This window comes from Dermacentor andersoni, chromosome 3, assembly GCF_023375885.2.
Source record: "Dermacentor andersoni chromosome 3, qqDerAnde1_hic_scaffold, whole genome shotgun sequence".
Classification (NCBI taxonomy): domain Eukaryota; kingdom Metazoa; phylum Arthropoda; class Arachnida; order Ixodida; family Ixodidae; genus Dermacentor; species Dermacentor andersoni.
Window position 1 is genome coordinate 60,363,621 of NC_092816.1, and position 13,595 is coordinate 60,377,215.

At 48.5% G+C, this 13,595-nt stretch overlaps 1 protein-coding gene across 1 annotated transcript; it reads left to right on the forward strand.

Moving 5' to 3' along the window:
* The first annotated feature begins 2,207 nt into the window (after positions 1-2,207).
* On the forward strand, positions 2,208-13,154 carry LOC129388005 (Na(+)/citrate cotransporter-like). Its single transcript, XM_055077952.2, has 4 exons — positions 2,208-2,477; positions 5,422-5,574; positions 7,022-7,282; positions 12,739-13,154. The coding sequence occupies exons 1-4, from the start codon at positions 2,253-2,255 to the stop codon at positions 12,883-12,885; spliced, it is 786 nt and encodes a 261-aa protein (XP_054933927.1). The 5' UTR covers positions 2,208-2,252; the 3' UTR covers positions 12,886-13,154.
* The last annotated feature ends 441 nt before the right edge of the window (positions 13,155-13,595 follow it).

Consider the following 13,595-nt stretch of genomic DNA (forward strand, 5'->3'; position numbering starts at 1 on the left):
TAATAAGAGTATCCGGCAGCTGAAGCGTCCCATGGCCCACTACTTTCCAGAAAAGAAGTAACAAAATACCACTTTCACCATGCGACAATTCGCTGCACTACCACAACGCTTCTTTTTTTCTTTTGTGGAGCGAGGGCACCGCAATGAACAAAAAAAAAACGCAAGGTATGTTGGTCACAATCGAATGCCTACTTTGGGCAACTAATATGGCTATTAAAGGAATATTGAAGAAAACACGAGACGCTTGGTCCTCCAAGAACCATGCGCATACTGCTCGGTATCCTATACCGGCGAGACAAGACTTTCTGGAGAGGTTGCGCTCAAGCGAACGCGCTGCAATCCGTCGAGTCCCCACAGTGATGGTGGCTAGCGACCATTGTTTCTTTTTCTCGTCGGCTAGCTAGATAGCGTCCAAAGCTCTGCCGGGCGAAAATGCACTCGGCCAGAGAAAACCGAACGCCCACCGAAGTGCGCCGCGCGATGGTCGGGTCAACGCGAGAAAAACGCATGCGCTCTGGCTGGCTCTGGCAGCGCGCGGATAGGGGAGCGAGAACAAAAAAATTCAAGAGGCTGAATGTGTCCTCGTGATTAAAAGTCAAAGTAGAAAAAATAAATAAGAACGTAGTTGCCTTGGCTGGCTTTAGTGTCATCACTGGATGCTTTGGCTCAGATGAAAAAAAATGTTGATATTTTTTTTATGTGACATGACGGCACGAATGAACCACCAGAACGCTTCGTCTCATCCGGCCTCGCTGCGGGCTCTGTCAACTTGTCTGATAGCGTGTTGATTTGGCTTGTCTCGTTGCATGGCCCGATGTGCGACTTTGGAAAAGTCAATGCACCTTTGGCGTCAAATATTTATGGGAGCATTAAACTTACAAAGTTCCGCGATTGAAAATCTAAAGCACACGTTTGAAAATGTCAATGCACCTTTCACATCAAAAGTTTATGAGAACTTTATACACATAAAGTTTCGGAATTGATATCCACGCGCTCCGTAAATTCCATGACAGAGTGTAGATTCCGCGGCCTCCGCGAGATGCCGCGGCGAGCCCGTTCGCCATGAAAACATCCTTGAAACTTTGTGCTCGGATGGGGCTGCTTGCGTTATGTGACTCCCGGTGCATGGGTGTTGCCGCGAAATTCAGCCCAAGTTCGCAATTTTCCCGGTGAAATGGCTTTTCGAGCGTGAAAAAGACGCTCTAGACGAAATCTAGAATGATTTCCGGCACCGGGGGTTACTTTTGTCGGCGATGCATGGACAGCACGAAAAAATTTCGGGGGGGGCTGAAGCCCCATAAGCCACCCCCCCCCCCCCTGGCTACGCCCCTGGATGCGAACTAAATGAACGTCGTGATGCCAACTACGGCACTATATGCGCGCATTGTGTAAAGAATTGCTCGTCACAGTGTCATTACCTTCACATTCCTACTTTACTTACTCTATCTTCCGTGTCGGTGCTTTTCAAGCAATCCCCTTCCACCAAAGTATTCTATCAGTCCTGAGACACTTCACTCAGGCCGGTCTCTCCTTCTTTAATATACAATGAAATATCTTTCTCCTTCTCTTACACTCCTCTCCCCTCCTGTTTCTCATTACCCAATTATGCTGCAATGCCATCCATACGACAAAGCGCTCACTCAAACTTTCTTCCATATCTATTCAACAGGAAAAGTCGTCGAGGCAGCTGGTGATAGACAAAGACCCGGCCAGGGAGAACGAGAGCACACATAACAAAGCAGTAATAAGGATAATGCAGAAACATTGAACTGTCGACGCAAAAGAGGAAGAATAAGAAAAAAGCAAGAAGAGGAAGTGAAGGAAGCGCGTACATCCTGGCGAACATCCTAGATGCTGCGCTAGTCGTGAGGATGCCGAGATAACAAGAAGAAAGAAGAAAAATAATAATGTCCAGACCTCATTTTGGTCTGGAAATCCCCCAAAAGAAGAGGTAAAAAATCATGCCGTTCCGCTTCTTCTCGTTATTCTGATGCATTAGAGAGATTGACAAGCAAGGCAGATTAACCAGACAAGCTTTCGTCTGGCCGCCCAGCTCAAACAGTACGGCAGAAGAAAATCGAAAGAAGTAAAAGAGACAGGAACAAGACCGAGATCCTCTCGGCATCCGAAGCACCGGACACGGGGTCGGAAAGCCCCTTTAAGGTTGTTGTTGTTGTTGTTGTAGCCTGTGATGCGTTAAGGTTCCTCGTTCATCTTTTCTGTTTGCTCATCGTCCTCCTTTTTTTCTTGTCATGCAGCGCTGCGTGCGCACGAGCCACCACCACGAGGAGAAGCAGAAGAAGAAGCCGTCACCTGCGGCGAGCGTGGAAGCCGCGTCTTCTCCAGAGGCCGCCGCCACCATGCTGACGTATCCCGAGTCTACGGACTCCCGACGCCGGCGTTTTCCCAACCGACTCATCTGGAGCTATGTGGCGCCAGTGTTCCTGTCGCCCATGCTCGCAATGTCCGACAACCAGGTGAGCGCAGCTGACCAAAGGCCGAACCACAAAGACCAAAGCACCGTCCGGACTTTTTTTTACGCTTGGGTTGCCCCGCGGCATAATTTTAGGATGAAATTAAACGTAAACGTGAATGCCCACTTGCACGCAGATGCAACAAAAACGACTTGTTGAACGTTTTAACAAAATCTTGTTGCTGAGCTAGTTCTCTCATGACTTTAAAAACAAAGGTTACGGCGCTAAGCAGACGAGGACGAAGTGAGACACAAACGACATACAGGGGCACCCGTACGTGTCGTTTGTGTCTCACTTGGTCCTCGTCTGCTTAGCGCTGTAACTTTAGTTTTTTTGTTGAACGTGTTGTCCATGATGCATCCGTCACAGTCTTCAGGTTGGTCAGTTCTAAACCTCACACCTTTCGACAAGGACTGTCTTCGACCTAGGGCGCGTCCAAAGTAAATAGCAAGCTTGCGTTCTTTCCAACTCCATAAGAACAAGCATTTTAAACCGTTGGTTGTTCTTAGCTCATTTCCTCATTTTCATGTTTTCCGAGTTGTCCGCATACCTCACCTCTCATCCCTCATAATTTCCCTGTTCTCTCTTATTAGGGGAAAGATAGCACATGCAATTCCTCCAATGAGAGAGGAGAGTTCCGTCACGTGATGCAAATCTCGGTTCTCCGCAACACCATCATATGGCGTTGACCCCCGTGCATCACGGTTGGCGGAACCCATCGGTCGCGCCCACAGTGTTGTGGAAGTTTTGCCGCGGAGCGGTCACGCTTAGCCTTTCCCTTCGTGAGTCGGTGGCGGTACAGGCGCTTGCCGCCATGCCGCGTTAACCAGTGATGTTTAATATCACGCGTGCTTATCTTGCGTCAGTGTATGTTTGCACAGCACGCGAGCACTTGAGCATCGGATAGTAGCGTAGTAGGTTAAAGCAGGAGGCTATAAAACGACCTCTACATTTAAATGTCATGGAGGTAGCAGGAACTTGCAGACGCCCCAGCAATTTGGCGAGATCGAAATCTCGCGCGATACCGTAAGCCCGCACCACAGCTAACGCTTAAACATTCGCATTACACACAAATAATCGTCCTGTAAGTTTTCTCTTTATTTTTCTTGAGTAGCCCTATTTGTTCAGGTCTATGCCGGCCTCTGTTCTAAGCACACCACCGCAGTTCAGAAGATCGCAACATAAAAAAAAAATACACTTTCCTTGAATGTAAACCAAACACAAGAAATGCATTCGACCGCGAAAAGTTCTACAATATCGTCTACATGATACACTTCCGGAGTGTTCGCTTTATCAGGTTGTCATACTTCATTACATATCGTCCCGGGGCCCAGTTCACTACTTAAATAGACACGTCAAAAGCATTTCGGAGTATAGATAGGTGTCTGAACTTCCGAGCGAAGGCTAAACCTTGGGAGCCTTTTGCATGATCTTCTTTCTTATTGATATTTCCGCTTCCCATCGTGTCCTGATAAAATCAGCAGCACCTTCTTCCACGTCGTGGCATCGAGCTTTCTGTGGACAGCGGTGTGTGGCGGTTGCGTTCAAAAAACGCTCTCGAATCTAAGCCGATCCCGGTTTTCGTGCATTACGAAAAACAAACAAAAAATCGGCCTACATTTGAATAAAACGATGTCACATGTCTAGGTTGTGCAAATGTCAATTATTTCATTTATCACAACAGATTTGCGAACTATTGCGGAAAAAGACAAAGTTCTAGCTTGTCCATTTGCAGCAGGGCTGTTAGCGACATCTCGTGACAATTCACTAAACCGCAACATGTCACGAACAATTTTTTCTTTCTTTTTTTTTCGTGTACGTTTTCCTCTGAAGAGGGGAAATGAAATCCCTATACGCCAATAATTCTTGCAACCGATGTGTTTATATCTACACCAGCAGCTAAGCAAAACGTAGGCACTGCAATTTAACGTTTTGTGTGCTCTAATTGAACTCAAGTGTCGCGTGATGATGTCACCAGTGTTCCGCGTCTGCGGTATTCTGTAAAAGGTGGCAGCTCATGGGGGCTCGGCATCGGCTAAAACTCTCTGTGCGCATGGAAACTACGTTCTGCTGCTACTTTCCTCAAACCTTGTAAAGGTTCAAACACAAACCCAGCTGACAATCCGTCTGTCATGTCTGCTACAGCAGTTTCCAAAATCGGGTGAAAGATGCATGTTGATAGTTTCGCTTCGATATATCCCCAAAAGTCCAATCACCAGCCTGCCTTCTTCGACCCATCAACGCCGACTAACACCTCAAAAAAGATCCGGTCATCTACAAAGAAGAAAGAACGAACTGTACCGTGCACGTGGGCTCCCGAGCCCGAAGTCGCATAACAATCTGTATAAGAGTGTACATAAGTGACATGCGTTGGCAGTTTCCCACCGAACGAAGCTCCCCGCCCCTGAAACCTTCGTTAGCTTTGGATATGAAGTTCAGTGGAGTACGCCGCGCTTTCTTGTCATCACTTCCTGCCACTATCACCTGCGCTTGCTCCGTCATAAACAAAGTGAGCGAGGACGTTTGCTGAGCGCATAAGATTCACACATACCTGATTTTACACACGGCTGTCCTACCAGCGCCTTGCATTGCTCCTATTGTCCCTATCCGTTTCTTGGCAAGAGTGCTTTTCTTCGGCACGAACATGTGTACAATCAAATTCCTCTGACATTATGGCACTGTACCTTTCTCCTCGTAACGTTATCTTGCGATATCTTATTAAGGACTGCGACAGCGTAAATCGATGTCATTGTTACTTGTTACGTTGTTCACTTCGATTGCAGGAAATATCACTGTTATCGGCTCCGTCGTCGTCGTCGTCGTTGTTGTTGGTGTTGTTGTTGTTGTTGTTCAGCACATATGGCCTTACTTATCCGACCCGCTTCTTATTCGTATTATTTACGTTGTACGTAGTGTATGTGACTCAAGTTCCCGCGTCTTCCGGCAGGGGGCGATGCGCTACGTGTACTGCGCTTGCCTGATGGCCGTGTACTGGTTGTTGGAGAGCGTGCCCTTCGTGGCCACCTCGCTGCTGCCGCTCCTGATGCTGCCCGTCTTGAACGTCATGCCGCCGGGAGACGTGGCCAGCGGATACGTTTCGGTGAGTGCGTGGCGCTCGAGTGGTTCCTTAACGGGCGATCGGCCCGAAACGAGAGAAGTGATCGATCCCGCCGCGTGGTGTCGTCGTGCTACAAAGGGCCTGGTGCGCGATTCACGGACGTGCGTGTTGGTGGCCGGCCGCGAGGTCTTCAATCCGAACAATTCGCGACGTCGTCAAACCAGTCTCCCATTGTCATATTAACTAATTAGTTAATTAATTAATGCTCTAGAGGGCGCTGCATATTCGATAAATGATGCCGAGCTTATAGCGTCATACATGCAGAAAAAAATCAACCTTGTTCCTCCACTAAGCACTGATATGGTCCTTCTAGGAATAATTGGCCGTCATCAAACTAAACAGGGGACCCGAGATGCAATGTCTGTAATAGCCGGTGCATTGCTTTCGTGCTTTAAACCGTATAATCAAACCGATAAACCAGTTGACAAGGAGGCCACCCACAGAACATTACTCAGCAGACAGTAGTTGCACCGGACACAAGCATGGGATGAAACGATCACGAGGCATGCCGCAGACTGCATAATTGCAGTCTCGTACAGACGTCATGGTTTGTCGTGCAGCCTAACCAAGAAAAGCACGTAACGCAAGTTCATTTAAGCAAAACGTCGATTGCAAGAACACCCCATGTTCCATCACTGTTGACCACGTGACCATAAACAAATATATTAGGTAAGTATTGAGGAGGCTGTGTGGTCTTACTCTTATTATTCCACCGTTTCCATTGTTCTGCTTGTTTGTTTGTTTGTTTGTTTGTTTGTTTGTTTGTTTTCCCCGATATTAGATAGTTTACACGTTGAACGTAAATAGACGCAATATGACAATAGGCTACGCAATGCGGCCAGCACAATCACTGCGGAGAAGGGTCTTGTACGTTGTCACGCCACAGCTGTACTCACACATTTTTTTTTTTTTTTACTGAGAATAAGTACTCGCTATGGAAAAACCAAGATGCAGCTAGCAACGACATGGATTATGGAGCAGCTTACCTAACGACTTCTTTATTATTTCGTGTATGTAACTCACGCTAGCATAGTTGATAACAGAAAATTTATATTGCTATTTATCATGTTTACTGCCAGCATATGTCACCGCTCCTGTTTTATTTATTAGTATCGTTTCTGTTTCATTCACTTTTCCCATTGCACTCCGCAGTAAAAAATCTCCTTGCAGCCTTGAGCTATGGGGTGTCTTCCGGTATGTATGTAACCATGTGCAATACCTTCTTCTTCGTTGCAAAAATATTTAGTTATTCATTTATTTATTTACTTATTTATTTACCTGTCTGCCAGCACAGCTGTGGCACAGAAGGGATACTTCTTACGGAGTGACAAAGTGAGCTTTCGTGAGGACATGCGCATGGGCGGCCAAATGTGCGTGTGAGACACCCGCACGTCACGTGACAACCCCTCGCCGCCGCGGCCGCACGCAGGAGCCGGTGCTGTCGCTGTTCCTGGGCCTGAGCTTCGCCCTGGCCCTCCGCCACGGCACCAGCCTGTACACGCGGGCCTCGTTCGCGCTGCTCCAGGGCTTCGGCACCAGGGTGCGCTCGCTGATGCTGGGCTTCCTCGGCTGCACGCTGCTGCTGACGCAGGCGCTGGGCGCCAGCCTCACTGCCGTCCTCATGGTCTACACCGTCGAGTGCGCCATGGCCGAGGTCCAGAACGACGTCATCCGCGAGGAGCAGTTCAAGGTGCGGCGGGTTCTGCAACTTCCTCGGTCAGGAAGACAGTCTAGACTCATATAGTCGCTTTTTGAGTTTGGTTATTCTTACCGACTGCTAATTTTGCCAATGTAAAAAAAAAAACACTTTCTTTTTAATTTCTTTTTTAATAACACGGCTATATATGCGGAAGGCCGCGTCTTCGTGCACAAGGAGGAAGTAACCATCTACTCGTGCTCCTTTTCCTAAAAACTGCTGTTTCTTTAAAGACGGAGATGAAGGCGCCACATCGAGGGGTAAGTTGGCGCTTCGACCCATCGCGGTAGCCATTGGCAACGGCGGTGCACTGCTGCATCTCGAGGTCACGGGTTCGATACCCGGCCGCGTTATAAGGTCGCATTTGGATGGGTCGAAAGAGCAAGAGAAAACGCTCGCGTACTTACGGCACGTACAACCGCAGGATTTAATTTTTTTAATGCGTCGCATTCTTTGGCTAGGTGCTCGGGTTAATTTTCTACTCCGCTCCATTCGTCCTTACGATTTCGTGCCCCCCCCCCCCCCCCCCCCAAAAAAAAGAACCGCCTGCGCCATCTAGGCTTGAATAGGCGAACACGCAAATGGATGGATAGGTGTTATGAGCGTCCCCTTTGGAACGGGGCGGTGGGCTGCGCCACAAAGCTCTTGCAAACTTCTACACGCTTGGCGCCACCTACTTGCGGGCGCATGAACTTCCGACGCGATATGGTGTCAGAAAACCACCAGGAGCCCTAGCCGTAGAGTTTCATGCAATAATTTAATGGAGGGAGCTCTGGCGCGAGTTTCTACGGGAGCTGCAAGCGGCATGGTTAAGCCAGCGTGGGAATGATAGTTAAAAAAAATTAAATCATGGGGTTTTACGTTCCAAAACCACTTTCTGATTATGAGGCACGCCGTAGTGGAGTACTCCGGAAGTTTTGAACACCTGGGGTTCTTTAACGTGCACCTTAATCTAAGTACGCGGGTGTTTTCGCATTTCGCCCCCATCGAAATGCGGCCGCCGTGGCCGCGATTCGATCCTGCGACCTCGTGCTCAGCAGCCCAACACCATAGCCATTGAGCAACCACGGCGGGTCGGGGAATGATGGTTACTATACATGCCATTTGCCTAAACTTCGTCCATCTGGTTGCAAACGACTTTGTGAACTCATCATTTTGAACGAAGTAATGCGTTATGAATAATTAAATAAACACAATCGAAACTGTCGAACGGCAGGATTCCAACACAGGATGTCTAAGCACGGGTGTCCGATATTGAAACTATTGCGCCAGGAACGCATGCATCGACACGCGGCATGAATTTCTCGCAAGCGCGTTACAGACGCTTGACCACCTCGCCAGGCTGAACCGCTGCCATTAGCAGCGAATATGCGCGTTCATGGGATCTTCTGCATTTGTACAAGCATAAACTGCTTTGAAATTCAGCACAATAAAGGCCGACAAAGCGCAATAAACGAAGTCACAAGAATGTCTGAAGCCACAAGCACGAACATCGGACAAATCCACGTATACCAACCGTCATTCCCGTGGTGGCCTAACAATCGCAGCGCCTAGTGATTATTGTAGGCAACTCTATGGTCGAAACTATTGTTAGAATTTTCTCCACACGCGACTTGTTTTACATTGAATATGAAAACTCTGTGACTATTACGCGTGCTAAGAATCTACTCAGTGACGAGGAATGGAGACATCAGCATGCAGCGAGATAAGGAAAACGTATGAGGAACGCAACTCTTGCGGAGGCAACCCAGGCGAGAGCTAGCACGGGCAGGGTACGCGTGGAAAACGCAAAAAAAAAGAAGAAGAAAAAGAGCCTTGAAAATGGCGTCTGCAACAACATATAGAAACCACTGAAGAAAACGCGCTGGAATGCAGGCGAGCGCGTCAGCGCGCAAATTCTGCGAGAAGACGCACGACATTTCTTTCACTTACCAAAAACAAGATTGGTGCTAAAAACGAGTTCACTGGGGAGATCGTCATAGTGTGCGTGGTATTCTCTGGCGTTGCTTACAGGTGAAGTAAGCCTATCAGGTCTCCTATACGACAAGAACAGCGTCTCAGCATTGATCCTAGAGGGCTGAATTCACAAATATTAAAAGAAAGGGCGCCAAAAAAGAAAAGAAAGACGAAAGACGTGGAGAGGACTGGGCACCACAAGCCCTTGCTAACAACTTTGTTAAAAAATAAAAAAACGTTAATTCACAGAGCTCACCATTGGTAAGCACTTTTTTCCGTTATCTGGTCGCCTTTGTTAATACGTCTAGCAGCGGGATTGGCTCTAAATCGTTATTCTATGGCCTGTATATACGAGCTTTTTGTCAACACATTACGTGCTTCGTTATTGTCGCCACATGCGCAGGCCTACGCGCAAAAGTTCAGACGCCGCTTCTCAAGCGGTGTGGGCCTCCTGGGTAACAACAAGAGGACGCAAAGCGAGGACCGCCTCGTCGCCTCTCGGATGAACAGGCCCATCGAGCAGCGGGAAAGGTTTCAGTCGAGGAGTTCGAGAGGTGACGCTCGTTTTCTGAACCACTAGCTGGCTCGTTCAAAAACAAGAAAGGGGCTGACAGATGGAATAGCACACTGTGGTATAAAGTTTGTAAACAGGGATGAAGTGCCTCAGACAGGCTGGCCAACGTTTCGATAGGAGGACCTATCTTCGTCAAAGGCTGGCTCGTTGGGCGCACTGATCTTGCGCGCGCAGCGATGTCGTTTCGCAGTGGCGTTTTGTTTATAACACGCGCGTGGATGTAGCATCTTGTCCTCCTAGAATAAGCGAAGGGGGAGTTCAATGGGTACGCGATTTTTTAAAGTTGACGGTTATAGCAGCAACGAGCTGAGTGAGCACCGGTCTAATCGTGAGCGTAAAAGGAAAAGCGATAACGTGGGCCATCTGAGCGTATGAGGTGTCCCAGCTAACATTAGCCAAGCTGTTCAGCGAGGAAGCAAAAAAGGTTTAAGAACCATAGTGCCAGATACGAGTTGAAGATCTGCGGTAATGAGGTGTTTGAAAGCCATTTCGCTCAATCTTACTTTATAGTTTGCGTTCGTGCAAAATCTTGTTTCTTCGTTACTTTCTGTTCTCTTCCCAAACGCCTTATGTATAAGCACTGCTGTAATCTTGTGCAAGGTCACGATATCCGTATATAAAATATTTCATATTAGTACCGCTTCTATGTCGGTGATACAGCACGTGCTGTTTTTTTTTGTTTTTGTTTTCTATCGAGAAACGTTTGAAGGTCGGCGCCGTATTCCAGGTCATGCTGTGGAATATGTACAACTGTTACCTTTGATGTCTGCTGGTTCTTTTACGCCAAATGAATAAACATATGTTGCATGTCAGCGTAGTGTTCGTTATGACACCGTCCTTGCCCCTTGATAAGGTAAGTCAACAAGGCCGGCAGAGATGAAATAAGTTGAATGAAGAATGTGCACGAGGCATGTACAACCATTCGCACTCGCACTGATAAGGACGGTTTTACTTTCTGGGCGGTATCGCAACAGGAAGCAGAGATTATCTGCTCCCTTCGGAGGCCGTGGGGGGAGGGGGGGGAGAGGCTGTAAGATATTGTCACGTGGATGTGGCGGAGCACAGACAGGCAGGCAGGCAGGCAGGCGGGCAGGGGGAGACAGAGAAAATAACGCAGAAATTCCTCTGGGCGTTGTCTAAGTATGCGTAAGCATTGTTCCACTTGCTCGTCTCCACGCAGCACGGTGTCATTATCAGTGTTATAAAATTTTATCCGGCCAGTATAAACCTTTATCAATCCTTATCGGTCGTGGTCAACCTTATTGGACTTGACCCGACCCTTATCAGCATCATCGGACATGATCTGACCCTTGTCAACTCTTATCGGACCTTATCGGACTTGATCCGAGCCTTATCAACCCTTACCGCACCGGTAAGGGTTGATAAGGGTTCTGGATTCTGGTTCTGGTTCTGGATAAGGGTTCCGGTTCGGTAAGGTTGGTAAGGGTTCTGGATGGTACTGTATACTACGTTGAAGCACCATGCATTATCTGATATCCCGAACGCGTTCTCTCGCGATATCTGAACGTGATGGCAAAGCCCGCGCAGCAAAAGCGAGTAAAACTCGCGCGGCAATATTAAACATTATTAACATTATCTGAATTGGTCCGACCATTAAAAGCCCTTATCACTCTTTAGCACCTTAGCCATCAGCGTCGAACCATTATCAACCGTGATGAGACCCACATAACCCCTCGTCAATCCTTATCACCCTTATTAACTCACTGACTGCTTACCTGTGTGTGTTGCGCAACGTCAAACGCACGAGTCCTCAGGGGTAGACGCATCCCGCGACTACCGGTACGCATCAGGTACGTGGCATGTTCGGGAACGAGCTCGTCTACGCCGTGCCGATGCTGCAGCCCGGGCACAAGAACAGGCTCGTGCAGACGAGCGCAAGCAGCTACTGCGTACCGAGAATCCTGAAACCTACCACGCCGTCGTTTAATGAACCTTCGGGATAAACATCGGGACCGCACACTTCAGCTTCGCTGGTTAACCATCCGCACGGAGTGCTTGGGCGATGATTTTTCTAGGGCGTATCTGGGACCTGAGAAACAGTGCTAGAGCTCAGAAAAGTCACACGAACCTTAAACCCCATATCGTCGAGTAGTGGATTCTGAGAGATTGCTGCGAGATTACGCTTTATTGACGGCACAAGGCTCCTGCGCCCCAGACAGCCGTGACAGCGTCTGCGCACAGTTTATCGGGAAAACCTGTGCGCCCTCTAAACTAACACGTAGCCCGGCGGCAGTGGTAGAAACAAGTGCGGTAGGCGGTCGTCGTATCCAACGACGGCCGCGTGCATCTGGCCGTTCTTGCATATGCGCCATCGAATTTAGCACACCCGCTCGCGGCGATTAGGTAAATTCTAGAACACGCCATATATTCGCTAATTAGCGTGCTTGCACCTGATACGCCGCGCGCCCGTTTTTCTGGATGGTACTGTATACTACGTTGAAGCACCATGCATTATCTGATATCCCGAACGCGTTCTCTCGCGATATCTGAACGTGATGGCAAAGCCCGCGCAGCAAAAGCGAGTAAAACTCGCGCGACAATATTAAACCGCCTGCTCTTTTGACGGGTTTTAATGCGCTCGCATTCTTGGGGATATACGTCACGCACTTTCCGGGTGCGTGCGAACGCGTTTCTCATTCGTTCGCACGCACCTGTGTGCCATGCATCCCGGAGGCTACGCGCAGGCTTTGCGGCGGCGGCGCTAGATGGCGCCGAGTGTTCTTATGGAAGCGCGAAAGAGGAACGCCGCTGCAGTACATGCGTCAAATATAATTCGTTTCGACGGTGACAATACGTTGGGCAGCTATAATGATTCAATGCTAAACGCATTACCATCGACAGTCATCGTAAGATTGGTCCTGCCACAATTTCTCTCCTTTTTTTCGTCTGTGACGGACAGCTGCTCTACCGTCGCCCAGCGATGAAGACGGATACAGCTTCATGGCGACCGGGCCGATGCCCGAGCCACGTGCCTTCGCCGTGGCGATCGACAGTCCACCGGATAAGGTCAAGAAGAAGAAAGGAGGTGCGCCTTCACATCGCTTAGCTGTAGTTATAGACCAGAATTTACAATGCTTGTAGGTGGCGGCCAAATTTTGTCGAGGACCGCGGGAACGGGCAGAACAAACGTCCAAGATTGCACTCAGCCTGCTCCTCTTGCACGCTTTGCGGCTAGTGTTGGCTCGACGTGGCTTCATCGGCAGCTGCTGTGTCATGAAACTCGCAGTCCCTGCACAGGCCGCACAGACAGATGGTGACTGAAATCGATATTAAGTAAGCTCCATCTAAACGTGGGTGCAAAATTAAAAAAACAAATCTGCTCGACACGGACATGCGAGCCATTTTCCGGTCGAAAGTTTGCCGTGTTTGTGCTCGTATACCTTCATATTTACTTCTTATGCCAAATGCCGTAGAAACGACGCCGCCAAAGATTTCTAACTGGTGTCCTACGGCGACTTACCACTTCCTACACCCGCGAATTTCCAAATTTCACCATGCCATCGGATTTCTTTTTATTTTATTTTATTTATTTCGGCATACGGAAGCCCGGAAGAGCTATTGCGGGAGTCGGGAGTACAATATACAAAGCAATCTGAATGGTTCACGATGTGTAATCAGAATTTAAAATGCGATAAAGATCGGACATTAGCAGGTAAAGCGTTTCAGTGTTGCGCAGTGTGGACAAAAAGACGTGCATTTGAAAAACTCAGTGCGGGGACGGAAAACTGATATACAGATTGCCCCACATAACTTGAG

Coding starts and splice junctions, on each gene's coding strand:
- LOC129388005 (XM_055077952.2), top strand. CDS start 2,253: ATGCAGCGCTGCGTGCGCACGAGCCACCACCACGAGGAGAAGCAGAAG. Junction 2,478..5,421: donor TCGCAATGTCCGACAACCAG/GTGAGCGCAGCT, acceptor GTCTTCCGGCAG/GGGGCGATGCGCTACGTGTA. Junction 7,283..12,738: donor TCCGCGAGGAGCAGTTCAAG/GTGCGGCGGGTT, acceptor TGTGACGGACAG/CTGCTCTACCGTCGCCCAGC.